At 49.8% G+C, this 23,917-nt stretch overlaps 2 protein-coding genes across 5 annotated transcripts in view; one reads left to right on the forward strand and one right to left on the reverse strand.

The window, feature by feature from the left end:
- The window catches only part of chrna4 (cholinergic receptor, nicotinic alpha 4), a 33,522-nt gene extending 32,067 nt beyond the window's left edge, over positions 1–1,455 (forward strand). The window contains 2 exon segments of one of the 3 annotated variants that reach the window (NM_001113843.1): positions 326–751; positions 828–1,455. In NM_001113843.1, coding sequence (NP_001107315.1) covers positions 326–451 — 126 coding nt within the window. In that variant the 3' untranslated portion in view covers positions 452–751; positions 828–1,455. 3 annotated transcript variants of the gene reach the window in all.
- Positions 1,456–3,047: 1,592 nt separating this feature from the next.
- The window catches only part of col20a1 (collagen type XX alpha 1 chain), a 48,084-nt gene continuing 27,214 nt past the window's right edge, over positions 3,048–23,917 (reverse strand). The window contains exons 21-38 of one of the 2 annotated variants that reach the window (XM_031894714.1): positions 21,485–21,623; positions 19,825–19,967; positions 18,880–18,989; positions 18,576–18,734; positions 16,735–16,812; positions 16,503–16,589; positions 16,318–16,371; positions 13,912–14,007; positions 13,764–13,817; positions 13,635–13,688; positions 11,203–11,256; positions 10,679–10,750; positions 5,563–5,598; positions 5,278–5,344; positions 4,765–4,953; positions 4,560–4,637; positions 3,767–3,922; positions 3,048–3,473 (exon numbers count right to left, since the gene is read on the reverse strand). In XM_031894714.1, the coding sequence (XP_031750574.1) occupies positions 3,451–3,473; positions 3,767–3,922; positions 4,560–4,637; positions 4,765–4,953; positions 5,278–5,344; positions 5,563–5,598; positions 10,679–10,750; positions 11,203–11,256; positions 13,635–13,688; positions 13,764–13,817; positions 13,912–14,007; positions 16,318–16,371; positions 16,503–16,589; positions 16,735–16,812; positions 18,576–18,734; positions 18,880–18,989; positions 19,825–19,967; positions 21,485–21,623 (1,649 nt within the window). In that variant the 3' untranslated portion in view covers positions 3,048–3,450. The remainder of the gene's footprint in view (positions 3,474–3,766; positions 3,923–4,559; positions 4,638–4,764; positions 4,954–5,277; positions 5,345–5,562; positions 5,599–10,678; positions 10,751–11,202; positions 11,257–13,634; positions 13,689–13,763; positions 13,818–13,911; positions 14,008–16,317; positions 16,372–16,502; positions 16,590–16,734; positions 16,813–18,575; positions 18,735–18,879; positions 18,990–19,824; positions 19,968–21,484; positions 21,624–23,917) is intronic. The other variant, XM_031894715.1, reaches the window with a different exon arrangement.

Below are 23,917 nucleotides of genomic sequence, written 5' to 3' on the forward strand. Positions count from 1 at the left end.
CATTATCCCTGGCCCCCCCCCCCAGTCAGTCTCAGCGAGGGATGAAATTGCCACTTTAAAAGCGCATGAAATTCTCCTTCTGCCCCAGCGGCGCATTTAATAATTGCACCTGCATTGAGCGCTGGGTCCCTGACAAGATCAGCAGCTTCTATTTATAATCACGACCGGGGTCCTGATGGAGAAGGCAAGTCACATGGCAGCTTCCAGCCAATGACATATGGGCAAATATTCATTGATGCAGGGAACAGTATGGCAGCTCCCACCCGTAGGTATAAATGCACAGAAGGAATGTTACATTGGGTGATATCTCCCCTTTTATCTACAGGTGAAGCAGGACTGGAAATACGTTGCCATGGTGATCGATCGCATCTTCCTGTGGATGTTCATTATTGTCTGCTTGCTGGGAACGGTCGGACTCTTCCTGCCTCCGTGGTTGGCTGGAATGATATGAACTGACCCCCCCCCCCCCCCCCATACACACCAGCATGTGTCAGAGAGAGACTGGGGGAGGGGAGGGGGGGGTACAATGGCACGGCCTGGATCTGCAAGGAGAGGAATGAGTTAAACTGGGTGTGGGGGGGTAGAGATGGGGCTGTGTATAATTTATATAATCATCAGGTCAGCTGTTGTTAAACTACAACTCCCAGACTGGCTATCATTATAACTAATGGCCTGTGGGTTGGGCACCATCGTACTATGCTGAAATCCATTTCTGTCTCCATGGTTTTCTGTATGCACCGTCTCCATCTTGCCCCACTGTCTCCATCTTGCCCCACTGTCTCCATCTTGCCCCACTGTCTCCATCTTGCCCCACTGTCTCCATCTTCCCCCACTGTCTCCATCTTGCCCCACTGTCTCCATCTTGCCCCACTGTCTCCATCTTGTCCTACTGTCTCCATCTTCCCCCACTGTCTCCATCTTGTCCTACTGTCTCCATCTCCCCATACTGTCTCCATCTTGCCCCACTGTCTCCTTCTTCCCCCTACTGTCTCCATCTCCCCCTACTGTCTCCATCTTGTCCTACTGTCTCCATCTTGCCCTACTGTCTCCATCTTGCCCTACTGTCTCCATCTTGCCCTACTGTCTCCATCTTGCCCTACTGTCTCCATCTTGCCCTACTGTCTCCATCTTGCCCTACTGTCTCCATCTTGCCCTACTGTCTCCATCTTGCCCTACTGTCTCCATCTTGCCCCAGTATGTGTGTGACAGGGTGTAACAATGTGAGTGTGTGACCGTGTGTGTGTGAGGGGGTGACACTGTTATAAATATAAATATATAAGAACTCGCATGATTGGCTCCCGGAATTCCCAGCGCTCCCAGCGCAGCCTGCAGGCACTCAGATATTTCAGAGTCGCAGCGTTTCCAGGCGAGACCCCCTGCTATCTGCCCCTGACAGCTCACTGCAAGTGTCGGGGGGCTCCCGGCGGGTAAATGAATAAATATGATTTGGGGGTCCCTGTGCTGCCTTCTTGCTTTACTTCAGCCGCTGCCTGTGTATAGGAAAACCCCAGAGATTCCCCTGTATCCTTACTGGAGATCAGCTGGGGGCTCTGCCAGTGAGACAGGGGGCACAGCTGCAGGATACAAGGGAGGGGGCAACAAGCTGATATTCTTTCCCTTTATCAAACCAATCACACGAGCCAATGAGCTGCCTCTGATCTGCGCCTTTAATGTGTGGCCCTGGGGGAGTTGAGCAGGGGGGCAGCCTGACTTTGCATGAAGGGCACAAATACGGCTCATCCCTGGGACTCGGCTCTCTGATTGGCCGATGGTCAGACCATGTGGCACAGGAGAGCCCAATACCTGGTTCTGTTGGCCCCTGGGGCCCTATTCCAACACCTCTCCCCGCAGTGGCGCAGACGCTCACTTCACAATTATCAGGTATCAGAAATAGAAAGTCACATGGGAATGAGCATGTGACCTCCACACAGGAGGGAGAGGCGGAGCTAAAGCAGCGGGAAGGTGATAGGAAAATATGAAGGTAAATCCAGCGACTGCATCCGACACTTCCCTCAGTGACACCGGGATTGGAACTGGAACTGGGACGGACTGGGCAGAACTAGGAGGGGCTGGGTGGGACTCCTCCCCCTTCATCTGGTCACCAGGAGCAACTGCCCAGTCAATGTCAGTAAGTTGCACTTAACCAGCTACTAAAAAGCATGGAAGTTGCACCTCAAATCCTTAGTAGCATTTGGGGCAATAGGGGGGCATGGCCTTGGCAGAGCAGAGACATGGTTGGGGCGCAGATTGGCATCTCTAGACTAAGAGTTGGGCAGGGCATCTGTAACTCAGGCAGTGGGTGGGGCTAGAACACTCTGATGGAAGCTTCCAGGAGGGGGGGGGGCAGGGCGTCTGTAACTCAGGCAGTGGGTGGGGCTAGAACACTCTGATGGAAGCTTCCAGGAGGGGGGGGGGGCAGGGCGTCTGTAACTCAGGCAGTGGGTGGGGCTAGAACACTCTGATGGAAGCTTCCAGGAGGAGGGGCAGGGCGTCTGTAACTCAGGCAGTGGGTGGGGCTAGAACACTCTGATGGAAGCTTCCAGGAGGGGGGGCAGGGCGTCTGTAACTCAAGCAGTGGGTGGGGCTACAACACTCTGATGGAAGCTTCCAGGAGGGGGGGGCAGGGAGTCTGTAACTCAAGCAGTGGGAGGGACTAGAATACTCTGATGGAAGCTTCCAGGAGGAGGGGCAGGGAGTCTGTAACTCAAGCAGTGGGAGGGACTAGAATACTCTGATGGAAGCTTCTAGGAGGAGAGGCAGGGAGTCTGTAACTCAAGCATTGGGTGGGACTAGAATACTCTGATGGAAGCTTCTAGGAGGAGAGGCAGGGAGTCTGTAACTCAAGCAGTGGGTGGGACTAGAACACTCTGATGGAAGCTTCTAGGAGGAGGGGCAGGGAGTCTGTAACTCAAGCAGTGGGTGGGACTAGAACACTCTGATGAAAGCTTCCAGGAGGAGGGGCTGTACCAGGGATATTGATATTGGGTGGGTTCCAACAATAGGAACAGACATAATAAGTTGGGTACAAAATCATAGAATAAATGAAATATTTTGGAATAATCCATGTTGAGATCAGTATCAGCCGTTCCCATTATAAATGCAGACACATTATTGCAGTTGGTCATTATTAATGAAGCAGGATACAAAGGGATGGACAGGATTACAATACAAAGGCTTTGCTCACAAAAGCTTACGATCTACAGATAAATATGGCACAGGGCTGCATAGAATCCCAGTGCGGGCAGCGGGCAGACTGACGCCCCGGGGCCCCAAGTTGCCCAGGTTCCTAAATGCCCATGCCAGGCGCCTCCCTAACTGGGTCTGCCCAATGGTACCTGTGCCTGGCTGTAACTGGGGCACAATATTAGGGCTACACCGCCCCGCGCCCCCACATTAGCTACGGGCACCGCGCCCCCTCGTTCCATCTGATGCGATGAGTCCGACTACGTCTCAGGGGATGAGATCCACGGAACCTACAGGTACAGGGAAAAGAGTTCTGAGTGCGTGTGTCTCACAGCGAGACATATAATACAGCAGTCTCTGGCAGGGAGACATACAGTATAATATAGCAGTCTCTGGCAGAGAGACATATAACAGCAGTCTCTGGCTGAGAGACATATAACAGAAATCTCTGGCAGAGAGACATATAACAGCAGTCTCTGGCAGGGAGACATATAACAGCAGTCTCTGGCAGAGAGGTACATGGGTTCAGCCCTATAGGGTTCATTGGGTAATTTTACCTTTTTTGCACGCGTTTCATACTTACCCCCCGTATCTGCCACATTACATGGGGCGGAGTCACAGATTCCAGGCAGCCCGGGTGGTCCTTGTTGTCCATTGCTTCCAGGGGCTCCCGAGGGCCCTTGTATTCCAGGGGAGCCAATGGGGCCAGGTTTCCCAAACACCTCGGTCCCTGGGGGAGCTGAAAGGGAAAGTAAAGAATAGCAATGGGCTGATTTCAATATGAAAAATATTGGGGGGGGGGCAATAATATTCTCATTTGCCAAAGATAACACACACAGTGTTGTGTGTGACAACTTGACCCCATTAACATTAAGAGAATAAAAGAGAGAGACCCTCTTGTCGGAGAGAGAGAGATCGAACATGAACACATGCGCTCCTCAGAGTAGTATAACAATGAAACGTTATGCCCCTCCCACGAGGAGCAGAAACAGGTGCAGGTGGGGGGAGAAGGGTCATTTTAGAAGAAGTCCATATCCCATTAATATAGAACAAAGCAAGCCCCAACCCCTGAGAGACGTAATGCTCTATCATCTATTTTCGAGACAAACTTAGTGACCCGCCCATGAGGAGCAGTGACAGGAGCAGGTGTTAGGGAGGAAAAAGGTCATTTTAGGAGAAGTCCATATCCCATTAATATAGAACAAAGCAAGCTCACCCCCACCCCAGGGCCATCTCTACATAAAGCTCTATCACCTTTTTTCGAGACAAACTTAGTGACCCGCCCATGAGGAGCAGTGACAGGAGCAGGTGTGAGGGTGGAAAAGGTTCAGTTAGGTGTAGTTATATCCCAGTTGTTTGGTGAGGAGCAAGTTTACCTGAAGCACCTGGGGCCCCCTGAGGGCCGTCTCTACCTGATAATGTATCTCCTTTCCCTCCTTTAGGGCCTTGTTCTCCTAAAGTAAAATGCAGAATGTTAGAGGAGGGCCACAGTGGAGGAGCAGGGGTTAGTAATGTAGGAGAAGCAATGAACTGGAGCCTGGAGGTCTTGCACACATTGGAAGACATTCAGATAGTTTTCACCTCGCTCCCCGGGGTATCCGTTTCCAGCCGGCTGTCCTGATTCCCCAATCACCCCCAGTTCCCCTCTTTCTCCAGGAGGCCCAGGTAAACCAGGAGGCCCAGGTTCTCCTCTCCTTAGATGCTCGTCCCACACAGGGACTGGTTGCCTCTCAGGTTCCCCAACGACGGTGTCCAGTTTCATCATGTGCGCTGTAGGGGGTCCACAGAAATTACATGTACCCCAATTTATTTACTAGGGTATCAAATGCTCCTGCATCATCTTACACCAGGAACAGGAAACTACTCAACTCCCACTTACCCCCGCCCGGGCCCCCCCCCCCCCCCCCAGAGCCAATATTACCCCACCTTAGGTGTATGGCCACCTCAAGCTTCTTCATGAGATCTACAATCAGTGTAAGTTTTTGAATTTTCCCCACTAAATTACTAATTCCCGTTCCCAAGTCCTGAAAAACTTTTGAGATGTTTCCAACCACATGACCAACCTTGCCCAACGTCTTGTTCTGTTCCACTTACCTTGAATGAGTCTTTCACACACCTGATTGACTAAGTGGTAGATTGTGGCCGCAGACTGGGGCTCCCCCTATGTACAAAAGGAAGATATTGCCTTCAGCCAGTAAATTTACAGTTGATGTGGGAGCTCCAATAAGTGGCTAGCTCTTAAGAAATGAAATACTGGGTACTCATCAAGGAGAAAGAACGTCCATGGCTCTCATGGATCCAGCAGTTTGGGTGGGAGAGCAGAGAAGCCTGGTGATGTCTAATGATGGGTAAAAGGAGCGAAACGCGTAGAGAGCTCACCTTCTCCCCTTTCTCTCCTCGAGGTCCTGGAAGACCCTGAGATGTACAAAGAGGAAAAGATGGATGGTTTTATATTGAAAGGAGCCCAATAAATGGCCATGGAGTGTCCTATAGTCGTTATCATGCCAATACTTGTGTCTCATCTCCACCGATAATCAATGTCTGAGGATCAATCAGCAGGAACAAGGATCACTTAATTAGTTAGACCTTCTCTGATTAACTGGTGACTACTTGCTCACCAAGCGAGGCCACCGTGGCCTTAGATCAATCAGGCATTTCGATCACTTTCCAGGCTACTTATCTGTTAACAACCCATTGGCCACATGGTCTCCCTGGGTAACTGTCTAGATATTTCCATTGATAAATGATTAATTAGGAATGCAACGCTCGGGGCTGAGGAACGTTCATTAAATACGGCTGTAATGGCAGCAAATAGCCCCCTGCACCATTGACTTTAATTGGATATTGATGTACAGATGCCCCAAACATGAGTTTCTCCTAACGTTAATCACTTCATCAGGACACACATATGTTGGACTGTCTCTGACTGTTATCCACTAATTATCAGTCAATAAAACTGTCCCGTAATGAGCAACATGTTCTTTCATTATCCATTGAAAGAAGGTTGTGTTAGTAAGTTATGTTTAACCAGTGTGTGTTTAATTAGGCCAGGCTTCAGGCAAACTTGCCCTTTATATGTGATAGAACCACTTGGCCTGACTGCTCGACTGTTTAATTGAATGTGAGAGTGTTTGCAAGGGAACAGGCCACTTGGATCCATAGATATGCACTACTGAGTCTTCTAACGGTCCAACTGGGACACTTGACTAAGGGCTGAGTTAAGGGAAGACTAAAGGTTGAGTTAAGGGAAGACTAAGGGGCTGATTTACTAAGACACGATTTCGAATCCGAATTGGAAAAATTCCGATTGGAAACGAACATTTTGCGACTTTTTCGTATTTTTTGTGATTTTTTCGGCGTCTTTACGATTTTTGCGTAAAAACGCAAGTTTTTCGTAGCCATTTTTTCGTAGCGTTAACACTTGCGCGCAAAGTCGTGCCTTTTCATAGCGTTAAAACTCGCGTTTTTACACAAAAATCGTAAAGACACCGAAAAACTCGCGTTTTTACGCAAAAATCGCAAAGACGCCGAAAAAATCGCAAAAAATACGAAAAAATCGCAAAATTACCGATCATTACGAAAAAAACGCAATCGGACACATTAGGCCCGTTCGTGGGTTAGTAAATGTGCCCCTAAGGGTTGAGTTAAGAGGAGACAAAGGGTTGAGTTAAGAAAAGACTAAGGGCTGAGTTAAGGAAAGACTAAGGGCTGAGTTAAGGAAAGACTAAGGGCTGAGTTAAGAGGAGACAAAGGGTTGAGTTAAGAGAAGACTAAGGGTTGAGTTAAGAGAAGACTAAGGGTTGAGTTAAGAAAAGACTAAGGGCTGAGTTAAGAAAAGACTAAGGGCTGAGTTAAGGAAAGACTAAGGGCTGAGTTAAGAGGAGACAAAGGGTTGAGTTAAGAAAAGACTAAGGGCTGAGTTAAGGAAAGACTAAGGGCTGAGTTAAGAGGAGACAAAGGGTTGAGTTAAGAGAAGACTAAGGGTTGAGTTAAGAGAAGACTAAGGGTTGAGTTAAGGGGAGACTACGGGCTGAGTTAAGGGGAGACTAAGGGCTGAGTTAAGGGGAGACTAAGGGCTGAGTTAAGGGGAGACTAAGGGCTGAGTTAAGGAAAGACTAAGGGCTGAGTTAAGGGGAGACTAAGGGCTGAGTTAAGGAAAGACTAAGGGTTGAGTTAAGTAAAGACTAAGGGCTGAGTTAAGAGGAGACAAAGGGTTGAGTTAAAGAAAGACTAAGGGTTGAGTTAAGAGAAGACTAAGGGTTGAGTTAAGAAAAGACTAAGGGCTGAGTTAAGAAAAGACTAAGGGCTGAGTTAAGGAAAGACTAAGGGCTGAGTTAAGAGGAGACAAAGGGTTGAGTTAAGAGAAGACTAAGGGTTGAGTTAAGAGGAGACAAAGGGTTGAGTTAAGAAAAGACTAAGGGCTGAGTTAAGAGGAGACAAAGGGTTGAGTTAAGAAAAGACTAAGGGCTGAGTTAAGGAAAGACTAAGGGCTGAGTTAAGAGGAGACAAAGGGTTGAGTTAAGAGAAGACTAAGGGTTGAGTTAAGAGAAGACTAAGGGTTGAGTTAAGGGGAGACTAAGGGCTGAGTTAAGGGGAGACTAAGGGCTGAGTTAAGGGGAGACTAAGGGCTGAGTTAAGGAAAGACTAAGGGCTGAGTTAAGGGGAGACTAAGGGCTGAGTTAAGGAAAGACTAAGGGTTGAGTTAAGTAAAGACTAAGGGCTGAGTTAAGAGGAGACAAAGGGTTGAGTTAAAGAAAGACTAAGGGTTGAGTTAAGAGAAGACTAAGGGCTGAGTTAAGGGGAGACTAAGGGCTGAGTTAAGGGGAGACTAAGGGCTGAGTTAAGGGGAGACTAAGGGCTGAGTTAAGGAAAGACTAAGGGTTGAGTTAAGGAAAGAGTAAGGGCTGAGTTAAGAGGAGACAAAGGGTTGAGTTAAGGAAGGGTAAGGGCTGAGTTAAGAGGAGACAAAGGGTTGAGTTAAGGAAAGAGTAAGGGCTGAGTTAAGAGGAGACAAAGGGTTGAGTTAAGAAAAGACTAAGGGCTGAGTTAAGGAAAGACTAACGGCTGAGTTAAGAGGAGACAAAGGGTTGAGTTAAGAGAAGACTAAGGGTTGAGTTAAGAGAAGACTAAGGGTTGAGTTAAGGGGAGACTAAGGGCTGAGTTAAGGGGAGACTAAGGGCTGAGTTAAGGGGAGACTAAGGGCTGAGTTAAGGAAAGACTAAGGGTTGAGTTAAGGAAAGAGTAAGGGCTGAGTTAAGGAAAGACTAAGGGTTGAGTTAAGTAAAGACTAAGGGCTGAGTTAAGAGGAGACAAAGGGTTGAGTTAAAGAAAGACTAAGGGTTGAGTTAAGAGAAGACTAAGGGCTGAGTTAAGGGGAGACTAAGAGCTGAGTTAAGGGAGGACTAAGGGATGAGTTAAGGGAGGACTAAGGGATGAGTTAAGGAAAGACTAAGGGTTCCTTAGAAAGCACATGTCCAACTAGCTTGGATACAGCCAACTATGTGCCCCCCACTGAAAATGGAGGGAAGAAGGAAAAGCAGAGAACTGTCTGAGGAGGTGAGACTGAAAACTGTAAGAAGGTATGGATAATCTCATGGATAAAAGTCCATCTCCAAAAAACTTAATGCTCCTCTGCCCCCCATACCCAATGGTATCAAGATATTTTGGGCACTTGGAACTGCAGCCAATCTCCCTGGATGTTGGTGCATGAGAAAAAATGTATAAAAGATCCCAGAGAAGGATCATTCCAATTGTGGTGGAAGAACTTCCATCAAATCAGATGGAAGTGAGCTTCAGATATAGGGTTCAAAAGATTCAGCTCTCACCATCCAAGACCAGCTTAATGAAATATGGTAGGAGACCCATGAAAACCACTGCTGACAGAGAAACCTAAAAAGTACATGTGACTGGAGTTTGGAATAAAACACCTGAAGAAGCCAAAATCCATCTGGGAGAAAGTTGGGGGATAAATCACAGCTCTAACATAACATCTGTTTGTCTAGACGGGAAGCCTTCAAACAAATGGCCTCCATGCCTACAGTCAGACAAGGAAGGGGTTTGATGATGTTATGTTGGTTGATTTGTTGCCACTAAAATGGGGGGCCTTGAGGCAATCAGGAGATTCCCAAGGTACTTGGACCCAATGTCAAAAAGCTGGAATTCTGTCACAGATCATGGACCTTCCAGCAGAACAACTACCTGATGCTCACATCAACAGGACCAATGAATGGTTAAAGACCAAACACCGGACTGTTTTGAAGTGGCAGCAATGAGTCCAGATCTAAATCCCTTTGAACACTCATGGAGACATCTGATAACTGCAGTTGGGAGAAGAACCTTCTAATCTGGGAGAACTGGAGCAGTTTGCAGAACCGGAAAGAGGTCCAAATGGTCAGTAGAGAGATGTAGGAAGCTCACTCCCAGCAATAGGAAGCAGTAGTGACACAAGGAATTGTGGGAAACTGGTTTTGTCAGCTTCAGACGTATTTTGCAGTTGATTTATTATTTAGACTGTTTGTGAGTCATGTGTAAAAAGTGCAAATATTCCTCTCCACGACTGAAGAACAAGAACCTGGAAGTCAGTTCCAAGTCTGTAGATGTGAGGGCTCTGTGCCCCCCCCCCCCCCCCCCCCCCCCCCCCGGAACACTTGTGTGTAATATTTCATGCAAGCTGTCTGAATGAATTCTGTCACATATGAACCAAGTGGCTTAGAACAGCTTGGGATACATGGCATCCAGTGAGTGAACTCAATATTTAGGATTTTAACTCAATCCTTAGTCTTCCCTTAACTCAGCCCTTAGTCTCCCCTTAACTCAGCCCTTAGTCTCCCCTTAACTCAGCCCCTATTCTTCTCTTAACTCAATCCTTAGTCTTCCCTTAACTCAGCCCTTAGTCTCCCCTTAACTCAACCCTTAGTCTTCCCTTAACTCAGCCCTTAGTCTCCCCTTAACTCAACCCTTAGTCTTCCCTTAACTCAGCCCTTAGTCTCCCCTTAACTCAGCCCTTAGTCTCCCCTTAACTCAGCCCCTATTCTTCTCTTAACTCAGCCCTTAGTCTTCCCTTAACTCAATCCTTAGTCTTCCCTTAACTCAGCCCTTAGTCTTCCCTTAACTCAGCCCTTAGTCTTCCCTTAACTCAATCCTTAGTCTTCCCTTAACTCAGCCCTTAGTCTCCCCTTAACTCAACCCTTAGTCTTCCCTTAACTCAGCCCTTAGTCTCCCCTTAACTCAACCCTTAGTCTTCCCTTAACTCAGCCCTTAGTCTTCCCTTAACTCAGCCCTTAGTCTCCCCTTAACTCAGCCCTTAGTCTTTTCTTAACTCAGCCCTTAGTCTCCCCTTAACTCAGCCCTTAGTCTCCCCTTAACTCAGCCCCTAGTCTCCCCACCTCACCTAGAATGGGTTATTAGAAAGTTAGTGTGCCCTTAAATGAACATAACCCAACACTGGGTACAGAGGAGGTTCTGATCCCATAGGGTACATATCGGTTATACTTACTGTTGGTCCAACTGCTCCCACTGGGCCTTTATCCCCTGGGGTGCCTTTGATCCCTGAGACGCCTGGCAGTCCCTGAAAGAAAACCAGAGCAAAGCTCGAGTGAGACAGATGTTCTAGAAGGTTCCGCCTTCCCTTTTGCTGGGGGACATTATTCTATTTGCCTGTAACTGTGGGAACATCCCTGACTCAGTCAAATGAGATGACATTCGTATCAGTGGAGACGTTCCCTCTCAGCAATGAGGGAATCGAGTAGTTAACGGGCCGCTAAGAGGCTCATTTATTGCTCTGCAATTTGTTTTTATGTCCTGCAGCCGGTGGGGTGGGTTCCATCAATCTGCAGCCTCTATAGAGGCCACGACCCGCTCACTGTTCCCCTGAGTTCCATACACAGCTTTATACAGAGAATCTTCTCTTCCCCAACAGATACAGAGGTATTTATAGCACCGAGACGGTGAAGTGACACGGAGCAATGTGACAGAGAAACGCCACCGAAACCAATCAATAGAAACAGAGCGTTCGCTTACCCTTGGCCCAGGAGGCCCAGGGAGCCCCGTCGTCCCCTCCACTCCCCGAATGCCCTGAAAGGAAAAGAAATGAGCAGTTTCTAGAAAATCCATGAAACTCTTCCTTCATAGAATTGTTGGTGTGTGGGCGGCCCCGGGCCAGTTGCCCCTCTTACACTGCCCCCTACAGGGACAGCTCTAAAATAGTAAGGATCCTCCTGGCATTCTGACAAATAGCTGAGCTTTGCACGTGGGTTTGATACAGTTACACACACACACGGGGCACACACACAGGGCACACAGGGCACATATGGGGCACACACAGGGCACACACAGGGCAAACAAAGGGCACACAGGGCACACACAGGGCACACACGGGGCACACACGGGGCACACACACGGGGCACACATGGGGCACACACGGGGCACACACGGGGCACACACGGGGCACACACACGGGGCACACACAGGGCACACACAGGGCACACACGGGGCACACACACGGGGCACACACGGGGCACACACGGGGCACACACACGGGGCACACACAGGGCACACACAGGGCACACACGGGGCACACACGGGGCACACACACGGGGCACACACGGGGCACACACAGGGCACACACACGGGGCACACACAGGGCACACACGGGGCACACACGGGGCACACACGGGGCACACACAGTTGCAAAACACATGCTGAACTGACACAACAATTAATAGAAGAGCAATGACTTTCTCCGCAGTAAGAAAAATTGAAGTAGATTTTGGAAAGGTCACATTTGTCTGGCAAATTCCTAAGTCATAATGAGCTGTCGGGCCGGTGGGTGAGAATCCAGAGATAATGAATATTTCTGCTAAACTCGGAGCAGCTCCAGTATCAGGGGGTGTTATACAAGTGCAGATTGCAAGTGCCCCCTGGGGGTTATATACTGAAGGCTGGGGGTTGCTAAAGGTGACAGTAGGGCAAGATGGAGACAGTAGGGCAAGATGGAGACAGTAGGGCAAGATGGAGACAGTAGGGCAAGATGGAGACAGTAGGGCAAGATGGAGACAGTAGGGAAGATGGGGACAGTAGGGCAAGATGGGGACAGTTGGGCAAGATGGAGACGGTAGGACAAGATGGAGACAGTAGGGCAAGATGGAGACAGTAGGGCAAGATGGAGACAGTAGGACAAGATGGAGACAGTAGGGCAAGATGGAGACAGTAGGGCAAGATGGGGACAGTAGGGCAAGATGGGGACAGTAGGACAAGATGGAGACAGTAGGACAAGATGGAGACAGTAGGGCAAGATGGGGACAGTAGGACAAGATGGAGATAGTAGGGCAAGATGGGGACAGTAGGACAAGATGGAGATAGTAGGGCAAGATGGGGACAGTAGGACAAGATGGAGACAGTAGGACAAGATGGAGACAGTAGGGCAAGATGGAGATAGTAGGGCAAGATGGGGACAGTAGGACAAGATGGAGACAGAAGGGCAAGATGGAGCCAGTAAGGCAAGATGGAGACAGTAGGACAAGATGGAGACAGTAGGGCAAGACGGGGAGTCGGGGACAGCAGGGCAAGATGGAGACAGTAGGGCAAGATGGAGACAGTAGGGCAAGATGGAGACAGTAGGGCAAGACAGGGACAGTAGGGCAATACGGAGACAGTAGGGCAAGATGGAGACAGTAGGGCAAGATGGAGACAGTAGGGCAAGATGGAGACAGTAGGGCAAGATGGAGACAGTAGGACAAGACGGAGACAGTAGAGAAAGATTGAGACAGTAGGGTAAGATGGAGACAGTAGGGCAAGACGGAGACAGTAGGGAAAGACGGAGACAGTAGGGCAAGATGGAGACAGTAGGGCAAAATGGAGACAGTAGGGCAAGACGGAGACAGTAGGGCAAGATGGAGACAGTAGGGCAAAATGGAGACAGTAGGGAAAGACGAAGACAGTAGGGAAAGATTGAGACAGTAGGGCAAGATGGAGACAGTAGGGCAAGACGGAGACAGTAGGGAAAGACGGAGACAGTAGGGCAAGATGGAGACAGTCGGGCAAGATGGAGACAGTAGGGCAAGATGGAGACAGTAGGGAAAGACGGAGACAGTAGGGCAAGATGGAGACAGTAGGGCAAAATGGAGACATTAGGACAAGATAAAGACAGTAGAGTAACATGAAGATAGTATGGCAAGATGTAGACATAATTAAGGCAGTAGGACAAGTTGGAGACAATGGGACAAAATGGAGACATTATGAAAACATGGAGACAGTGTGGCAAGATGAAGACAGTAGAACAAGACCGAGACAGTAGGGCAAAGTCCAATAATGGGGTCCATTATGCTCATTTATACTCTGCCTTCCTAATAATAAATAACATATATATTTTGGGGTGACAGAGTAAACCAATGATAATGTGATGTCGCATAAACTACTGATAGTTATCGACTCCTAGCCCTGGGGGCTTGTACCTTGGGTCCCATAATTCCATCTCTCCCCAACATTCCCTCGGCACCAGGCAGTCCCTAAGATAGAAAGGGAAAGGGTTAATGGACCAAACGCACTGAGCCAACAGGTCCCTCAAGAGATGAGAGAGTTACCTGCAGCCCAGGACTTCCTGTGTCCCCTTTTTCTCCTTTTATTCCTGGGGGGCCCTAAATGAAAAATGACCAAATGACCAGGAGTAATACAGCAACAACCAATCACCTCTGACATAAATGCCCCTTTAGGCTTGATGGGGTATCCTACCATTGGGCCAGTAGCAGACGTCCCTTGCAGGCCAGGGGAGCCCAAATGCCCTCCAGGACCATCAAGTCCCCAGGGGCCACGATTCCCCGGTTCACCCTGAGAATAAGAATGAAAAGAGGCAACAAGTGAGCGAGGAGGAATCTAGGCCGAGTCCGGCAACTTCCGTACAGATCTGACAGATATTCCCACGGTGGGAATTGCGCTTCCCCAGCAGGAAGATGATGGAGAGCGCGTCACGTTTCATTGCTTCCCCCTCCCTGTCAGGGACTTACAGGGGGAATAAATCCACATCCCGCTTTGTAGAACAATGAGCGCCAAAAATACCCGGTGTCTCCGGGGAATGTCCCCACTCTGTCATCTGCAATTACCATGGCCCAGCAGCCCCAGGGGCAGATATTCTAGGCTATGGCCATTAGCATATTATATTTATATACTGCCTTCCATGTGGGGCATTCAACTGGTGCTTTGTATCAGACCCCGTCACATGGTACCTTCCATGCTATCTTTACTGCATTTAGGGGGTTAAATAGGGGGGCCATTTCCAGGTTACCCCACTGCAACAGGTAGGAACATTGTGGCATAACAATACAGCAAAATGGTGCCAGAAGCACAAGTGGTCAACAAGAGGGCAAGATGGAGAATGTTGGGCTGAATGGAGACAGTAGGGCAAGATGGAGACAGTAGGGCAAGATTGAGACAGTAGGGCAAGAGGGAAACAGTAGGACAAGATGGAGAAAGTAGGGCAAGATGGCAACAGTAGGGGGAGATGAAGACTGTTGGGCTGAATGGAGACAGTAGGCAAGATCGAGACAGTAGGACAAGATGGAGAAAGTAGGGCAAGATGGAGACAGCAGGGCAAGATGGAAACAGTAGGACAAGATGGAGAAAGTAGGGCAAGATGGAGACAGTAGGGCAAAATGGCAACAGTAGGGGGAGATGAAGACTGTTGGGCTGAATGGAGACAGTAGGGCAAGATGGAGACAGTAGGGCAAGATGGAGACAGTAGGGCAAGATGAAGACTGTTGGGCTGAATGGAGACAGTAGGGCAAGATGATGACACTAGGACAAGATGGAGACAGTAAGACAAGATGGAGACAGTAGGACAAGATGGAGACAGTAGGACAAGATGAAGACAGTAGGACAAGATGGAGAAAGTAGGGCAAGATAGAGACAGTAGGGCAAAATGGCAACAGTAGGGGGGAGATGAAGACTGTTGGGCTGAATGGAGACAGTAGGGCAAGATGGAGACAGTAGGGCAAGATGAAGACTGTTGGGCTGAATGGAGATAGTAGGGCAAGATGGAGACACTAGGACAAGATGGAGACAGTAGGGCAAGATGGAGACAGTAGGACAAGATGAAGACAGTAGGGCAAGATGAAGACAGTAGGGCAAGATGAAGACAGTAGGGCAAGATGAAGACAGTAGGGCAAGATGGAGACAGTAGAGCAAACAGAGACAGTAGGACAAGATGAAGGCAGTAGGGCAAGATGGAGACAGTAGGGCAAGATGGAGACAGTAGGACAAGATGAAGACAGTAGGGCAAGATGGAGACAGTAGGGCAAGATGGAGACAGTAGGACAAGATGGAGACAGTAGGACAAGATGGAGACAGTAGGGCAAGATGAAGACAGTAGGGCAAGATGGAGACAGCAGAGCAAACAGAGACAGTAGGACAAGATGAAGGCAGTAGGGCAAGATGGAGACAGTAGGGCAAGATGGAGACAGTAGGGCAAGATGGGGACAGTAGGGCAAGATGGAGACAGTAGGACAAGATGGAGACAGTAGGGCAAGATGGAGACAGTAGGGCAAGATGGAGACAGTAGGGCAAGATGGAGGCAGTAGGGCAAGATGGGGACAGTAGGACAAGATGGAGACAGTAGGGCAAGATGGAGACAGTAGGGCAAGATGGAGACAGTAGGACAAGATGGAGACAGTAGGGCAAGATGGAGACAGTAGGGCAAGATGGAGACAGTAGGGCAAGATGGAGACAGTAGGACAAGATGAAGACAGTAGGGCAAGATGGAGACAATAGGACAAGATGGAGACAGTAGGGTAAGATGGAGATAGTAGGGTAAGAATGAGAAAGCAGGACATGATGGAGACGGTAGGGCAAGATGGAGACAGTAGGGCAGATGGGAGAGATAGAAACAGTAGGACAAACCTGGAGACAATCAATTTGGCATATTAGTGTCACTCAACCTATATCTATACAGTGTCAGACTGGAGAGCTGCCACCTCAAGGGCCCATCACCCTCACTGCTGTCCCACCTCATACCTCCTCTCCTTCCTGCAGCCATGGCAACATGTGGGCCCCTTACAACCCAGGCAAGCAGCAGCTTGGAGCCCACCAGGTTTCTCTGGGTCCAGTCCGACCCTGTATCTTTATAAAATGAATGGGAGCTCCCACCTTTGGTCCAGGATGTCCCTGTTCCCCTTTAGCGCCTCTCAGTCCTGCGGGTCCCTGTGGGGCAGAAGATGAGTATGAACTTGAGAGATTTCTCCCAAGCTTCCAGCTGTCTAAGCTCACACTCTGATGGGCCCAGAGCCCAGACTACAGAGAAACTGGCTAAAATCCAACTTGGGAAAACTTACTGGGGGTCCCGGAAGGCCTGGGGGGCCAGCTTCCGCTGAACTGCACGTACAGGAGGCAGGGGGGGCAGGGCAGGTGCTTTCGTCTCTCTGTAAGGGTTGGGGGACAATTGAGAAACAGGGATGAGATATCTCTAAGTGTGAGGGTGCATTATGGGAAAACTGGTTTTAGTTCGTTACAGTAAAGGAGTAGCACAGACATGGCAAAAGGCTTAAAGCAGCAGAGAGGTCCCACCTTCCCTAGGACATCGCAGCAGGTGTCTCTTTCTGGCCAGTCATCACCACAGATGATCCAGAAGGACTGGAGTTGGATCTAGGAGAGAAGCAAAGGAGCTTACAGTCACTGAGCAAATCTATTGGGAAATCTTCTCTAACTGGAAAGGGTGTCTACGGCCTCCATTCTGCTGCTGCTCTGGGGCAGTCGGGTTCTGCTTGGTTCTGTTTTGCCTAATATCAAGTTCCCTTGGACCCAGGTAGAGGTGTCCCCTACAAACTGGTACTGGTTATGGTACGGCTGGAATTGCCCCTTGTGTCTCTGATCTCACTCAATGCTTTGCCTTTGTTCACAATAAAAACACTGTACTGATGGGTCAATTATATGTGCCCCGGCCAAAGGGGGAAATTTGGGTCATATGAACTGTAAAGGAATAAAATTGGGGAGCAGCAGATGTTCGAGGGGCCCCAGGTACGTACAGAGCCAGTGAAGGTACAGTGAAGGTATGTGTTTGACCAGTTTGCCCAAGTTTAGGCAGATGGGGTCCCTAAAAATTAGCTTCTGGTCTGGAGAGCAGCAGCTTCTAGTAATGGCACCCAGGGGAGACAAAGGACTCATCGCTGGTGGTTCTTTGCTGGAAACCCAATATGAGCAGCACCAACAACGGCATTAAGGCCAAGCCAAGAACCAATGGAACCGGGACCATTATTCCCAGGGGCAGGAAAGTGATTTCCCCATCATCTCTCCAGGGAGAGCACAAGGAGAGGCAAGTGGGGTATGAGACTGCCCGCTGGGCAGAGTTGGGGTATCTCAGATACCAAGGGCAGCTACAAACAGTGGAACTGACTACTGCCCCATTAGGTGCCCCTCGTTTTGCCACAATCATTATTGATGTGCCACATGGTTCCCAGATACATAAATAATTATCTACTCCTGGATTGGCTGCTATGGGTTCTATGGGTTCTATGTGTTCTATGGTTCTGTTGGTTCTATGGTTCTGTTGGTTCTATGGGTTCTATGGTTCTATGGGTTCCATTGTTCTATGGGTTCTATGGTTGTATGTGTTCTATGGTTCTGTTGGTTCTATGGTTCTATGGGTTCCATGGTTCTATGGGTTCTATGGTTCTATGGGTTCTATGGGTTCCATGGTTCTATGGGTTCTATGGGTTCCATGGTTCTATGGGTTCTATGGTTCTATGGGTTCTATGGTTTATGGGTTCTAAGTAACTATGCCAGAATGCCTCCATAGCTTTATGAGCCCCACTCAGTTGGGCAGAACTGGGAACCTCAGACTGCAGTGACGGCTCTGGGGACCCCCACCCCTGGGGGTATTTTAGTGGTTGGCAGAACCTGGACTGAGGCTCCTCTTTGAGTTAATAATAAAATAAATATATATAACAGGCCCCTCTCATTATGGCCCCCAGAGAATCATCCCCCCCCCCCCCCAGCACACTGGGCTTCGCTGACCGGCAGGCTATAAATAGAGAGACCTTCTCGCCTCTCGTTAGAGACAGTCTCTTTCTTCCAAGCGCCACCAAAGGATTCCTCACGAGTCGGAGAGAGAAGATGCCCCAAATGAGATCCATTGATCACTGGGAATCAAACGTCTCCAGTTAAATAAAGTCCAATGACGGCGGAAAATGAGCCGCTCCGTCTTGTGCCCAACGGGCCGGGGAAGGTGACACCGGGGTGACTTTGTGGTACAGAGACAGCAGGGAAGGTGGGGAAGGAGGGTTGGCTGAGAGCAGGGGGAGCGATCTCCTAAGCAGCGCTCAGTATTACTGCCATTCATTCACTACTATACCATTATATGGGGGGGAGTGATAATTCTGCCCCCCCTCATGTAATTCATCTATACTCACTGCTGCTGAGCCGCTCCTCAGCCCCCGAGTCCTTGTCAGTTTCCCCAACATCTCAAACCCTCTGGTGGTCACGTGGCCCATTCCCCTAATGCTCTTCTCTGCCACCTTCTGGCAATCAATGTACAGCCGGACGGCCCCCCTGCCAACCGCCACCTGTACCTGGGGGGGGAAAGATGGGGGGTATATCTGTGCCTATATATTATACAGTTACATTATGTGCATATATGATATGGGGGTTACACTGTGACAGTGGGGGGGGGGCTGGGGGAAAGATGGGGGTATATCTGGGGGCCCCTGGCAGTACCTTATGGAAATTCCCATAGAATATCCGCTGGACCTCGTGCTGTAGGAAAGTGACCTGCTGGACGGAGCCCTCGGGGCCGGGGTTGAAGTAGGTGAGAGATTTCTCGGTTGCTGCTCAGACACAGGAGAAACATTATCAGACCCACAATGAGCGGCAGAAACAGCCGATAAGAATTTGCAAAGGTGAAAACATGTAAAGTTAAAGGGTAAGTTCACTTTGGTTTAAGCCTAATTGCTTCGCCCTACTTCTTGCTCCTATCCCATTGGCTAGGCATGGAGGCGGGGCTTCTCCTGAAGGATATAGGGGTGTGGTTAGGTCCTGCTTTAACTATATTGGGCTTTTTGGGGTACACTAGTTGGAGTTATTCTGTGGGGCCCATTTCCCATGAATACGCTAGTGGTCACATGTATTTTCTCCTTATACTGGGTTTACTTGCCCTTTATCAGTCCCCTATATCGGGGGCAGTGCCCGTGCCAGGACATCAGATTGTCACTGAATAAAATAGCAGGGCAGGTTGCTAGGCAACTGGGTGCTCTGTAGAATTATGGAAATTCAATTTCACCTCATGTTTTACACCGTGTTTTACCTGCTCATTAGATTTGCCCCCTTGCAGGGCAGATACTCAGGGCAGACACTCATTGGCCCAGGGGGGCTCTATTTGACTCCCATCCTCTCCGAGTCAGCTGTTCCCTTAGGGCAGAGGGTCCCAATGATTGAGGCCCCCCCAAAGTTGAGGGAATGGGGGAACCAGCCTGGGGGGCTAATGGAGTACTGGGGGGGTTAATGGGGTACTGGGTCATTGCTCTGAGACAAAGAGGGGGCGCGGGGCAAACACTGAAGTCTCTAATCCTCTCCCTAATGAATATACAGAACCAGGCGCCAATGGGGCAAATCCATGTCCAGCAGGGGGTGTTGTGGGGTGAGGGGGGGGTCCCCCATTCTTACGGTTTAGAATAACTCCCAGGACTGGCTGGAAATCTTCATCCGTGATCTGCCAAATAGAGAAGGGCTCCCGGGCCGAGTAGGGGGGCAATCGGAGCAGGAAGCTGAGGGTGTGTTCCGGGGGGATCCCGCCGGGGTGGAAGTCTCTGCAAGGAAAGGACAGTGAGAAAATCTGCCCCAATTGCCCCAAATTCTATATTGCACCCTGGGGCAAGCAGATATACAGTATGGCAGGTCCTTCCAAGGGGGGCAAATACATTGGGCATTGGCTCATATACCCAGGGTTCTTGGAATGTTCCGATGATCTGCATAAGATTCCCATGATGCCCCCAGCCGCCAAGCCCTGCTCCCCTGATTGGTCGCTTTGCCTGGTGTGTAAATAAGCCTTACTTTCCCAAGGAAACCCAAAATGGCGCATTCAGCAAGTCCAGCAAAGCTCTAGAGGGTCCGGAGATGGGGGGCTTAGCCTCCCTGATTGTTACCTTGGCAACAGCCGCTTTGAACCCAGGCTCTGACCGGCTAAGGCTTCATCAATCAATAGAATTATTAATGGTTCATGAATTTAATATGATCCAGTCCCATTGCGACTAAGCCCTCGCCAACGTGTGTTTGTTTGTTTGGGGGGGGGTAGGTAAGAAGCCCACCCTGGGGCCAGAGAAAGGGAGTTATTGAATTCCGATCCCCAAGGCAGTAGGTAGGAATTATCCCCTTTGAAGTAAGTGTCAGCTCTCTGGTCAAGGGATTCCCCACTTCTAACACTGTGAATCCCAATGCTAATTGGTTGATAGGGCAGCCCCCCCAAGCGTCCATGTAGTAAGGTCAGATATTAGCCATAGGTAGGAATTATACTCCTTGAAGTAAGTGTCAGCTCTCTGGTCAAGCGATGCCCCAATTGTGACGCTGTGAACGTGACCCCCAATGCTAATTGGTAGATTGGGCAGCCCCCCACCCAAGTGTCGGTGTAGTAAGGTCAGATATTAGCCATAGGTAGGAATTATACTCCTTGAAGTAAGTGTCAGCTCTTTAGTCAAGTGATGCCCTACTTCTGACATTGTGAACCCCAAATTGGTAGCTAAGGCAGCCCCCCCCCCAAGCATCTTTGTAGTAAGGTTAGATATTGGCCATAAGTAGGAATCATACCCCTTGAAGTGTCAGCCCACTGGGCAAGGGATGCCACACTCCTGACACTGTGAACCCCAAATTAATAGATAGGGCAGCCCCCCCCCCACCCCCCAAGTGTCCTTGTAGAAAGGTCAGATATGAGCTGGCGGAACAGGGACCTTGGAACTGATTTGTCGGCAGAAGGAGATTAAAGGGTCTGCGCTTGTTGGGATTAAGCGCTAAGACATGAAAAGGCGCAGCCGGTCCCCCCCCCCTCCCTGCGACTCTCACATCCCACGTCCCAATTAGTCCCATCCAGAGGGGGAATGCGGGGCCCGGGCCAAGCAATGAGCCATTCCTGGCACGTGGAAAGGGAAATGGATATTAAAATGGATTCTGAGCTGCGATGAAGGGAGAATGGGACCCAAGGCTGAGAGAAGGGGGGGGTTTGCTGGGGGGGTAGAGAGAGGAGAGTGGGTAAAATGCAGGGAGTTGTAGTTCAGTAACAACTGGCCAGTTGCCGGGCAGCAATGCGGGGGTATATGGTGGGCACTCGCTGTACCTGGTCCAGATGGTCAGCTCTGCAGACTCAGACAGGGTATAAATCCTGGCTCCGCCCAATACAAAGGCCCCGATGGAAACTCCGCTCACCGACGCGTAACGTTTCTCGTCCAGGCTGAACGCTGCCATCATGTTGTACCCTGGCACAGAGAGGGCACTGAGCAAGGCTGCGGGCACCCCAACCCACTACCACCCCCACATTCTGTGCTGATGCACCCCAAAAATGCACCCACCCCCAACATAATGCCAATACCCCTCTCTAACATGGCATTGGGCATGGGGGGCACAGCCAAACCATTTCCATTGGGCAATGCCAAGCCGTTTGTCCTTCTGAATTGCAACTCTATTATCCAGAATCCCATTATCCAGAAAGCTCATTTCCCATAAGTGATGATGAGGAATAAACAAGATGAAGGGTTTCAGATCGTTAGTTAATGAGCCCCATTCCCCGCTCTGGGGCCCCCAGGCAGGCAGATATTACTCTGTATCCCGGAGCCGGAGGGGGCAAATTAATCATCAAACCCGCGTGCCATTAGCCTATCAGACTTGCCATCTCTTGCCTGGGATCCGGCTGTTCCGCAAATGGCATTCTCACTACAAGCCCATTGTGCCCATCAGGTAGCCGCCGTGCCGCTGCCACAATTACTGCATAGTTAGTGCCCACTGTGCCGGCCGGTTACTCCCAGATACTCGGTATCACTGAGCCCAGCCGCCCACATACAGTACAACTGTAACAGCCACTCACATTAACAGCCCAAGGGCCCCGGGGCCCAGTAACCAACCTTCCCCAATGGGCCCGGCCCAAAATATTCCCCCTTCCAACCCACATTCTTCCCCAACTCCAGCCGCATCCTCCCTCCATTAACTCTCTCAGGGGAATAGGGAAACCCCATGGTACAGGCAAGATGGCCGGGAAGGCGAGAAGTTCTCCTGACGGCTGTGCCCACTGAGGGTGGAGGGTCTCCATCTTGCCCTACTGTCTCCATCTTGCCCTACTGTCTCCATCTTGCCCTACTGTCTCCCTCTTGCCCTACTGTCTCCATCTTGCCCTACTGTCCCCATCTTGCCCTACTGTCTCCATCTTGTCCTACTGTCTCCATCTTGCCCTACTGTCCCCATCTTGCCCTACTGTCCCCATCTTGCCCTACTGTCTCCATCTTGTCCTACTGTCTCCATCTTGCCCTACTGTCTCCATCTTGCCCTACTGTCTCCATCTTGCCCTACTGTCTCCATCTTGCCCTACTGTCTCCATCTTGCCTCTAAAGACCAGGGCAGAGCTCCAGGCGTCACATATTCCTCCCCTCCCTTAATTCCCCCATTGGGGCACATTCCTATCCCGGGGTTCCTGCTCCGTTCTGGGCCCCATGAAAGTACAGAACATTGTGTCCCTAGAACCGTCCCTGTTACTCAGCACCAATGTTCCATAGAGATAAAGGGGCGCCTCCCCTCGTTGCTGCGCTCAGAGCTCCGTGCGTTGGGGCTCCGCGTGGGTGAGCGGCTCCGTATCTTTCCCCTCGGCTTTGGCAGAAATATCAGAAAATCAGCATCTGTGGAGCCAAAGTGCCGGCAGCTCTGCCGACTGGGAGAAAATATCCACTAATTGTTGCAATTTCCCTGCTTTGTTCCAGTGCGAGGCAGCTGCATTGGGTAATGTGTTGCTATAGGCAGGGGGGGGGGGATACGGGGGGGGGGGGAGTGTAAATAAAAATCAAAAGACAGCATCACTTACAATTAGTATTTGGCTGAATTGTGCTTAGTACAGGGGAATCCCTATGTGCCATAGTGTTATGGTATCTCTCTGTACAGGCTATGGGCAAATTTAGGGGGCTGTTCCTGCTGAATTGTGCTTAGTACAGGGGAATCCCTACGTGCCATAGTTTTATGGTATCTCTCTGTACAGGCTATGGGCAAATTTAGGGGGCTGTTCCTGCTGAATTGTGCTTAGTACAGGGGAATCCCTACGTGCCATAGTTTTATGGTATCTCTCTGTACAGGCTATGAGCAAACTTAGGGGGCTGTTCCTGCTGAATTGTGCTTAGTACAGGGGAATCCCTATGTGCCATAGTTTTATGGTATCTCTCTGTACAGGCTATGGGCAAATTTAGGGGGCTGTTCCTGCTGAATTGTGCTTAGTACAGGGGAATCCCTACGTGCCATAGTTTTATGGTATCTCTCTGTACAGGCTATGGGCAAACTTAGGGGGCTGTTCCTGCTGAATTGTGCTTAGTACAGGGAAATCCCTATGTGCCATAGTTTTATGGTATCTCTCTGTACAGGCTATGGGCAAACTTAGGGGGCTGTTCCTGCTGAATTGTGCTTAGTACAGGGGAATCCCTATGTGCCATAGTTTTATGGTATCTCTCTGTACAGGCTATGGGCAAACTTAGGGGGCTGTTCCTGCTGAATTGTGCTTAGTACAGGGGAATCCCTATGT

Source organism: Xenopus tropicalis, chromosome 10 (genome assembly GCF_000004195.4).
Source record: "Xenopus tropicalis strain Nigerian chromosome 10, UCB_Xtro_10.0, whole genome shotgun sequence".
Classification (NCBI taxonomy): domain Eukaryota; kingdom Metazoa; phylum Chordata; class Amphibia; order Anura; family Pipidae; genus Xenopus; species Xenopus tropicalis.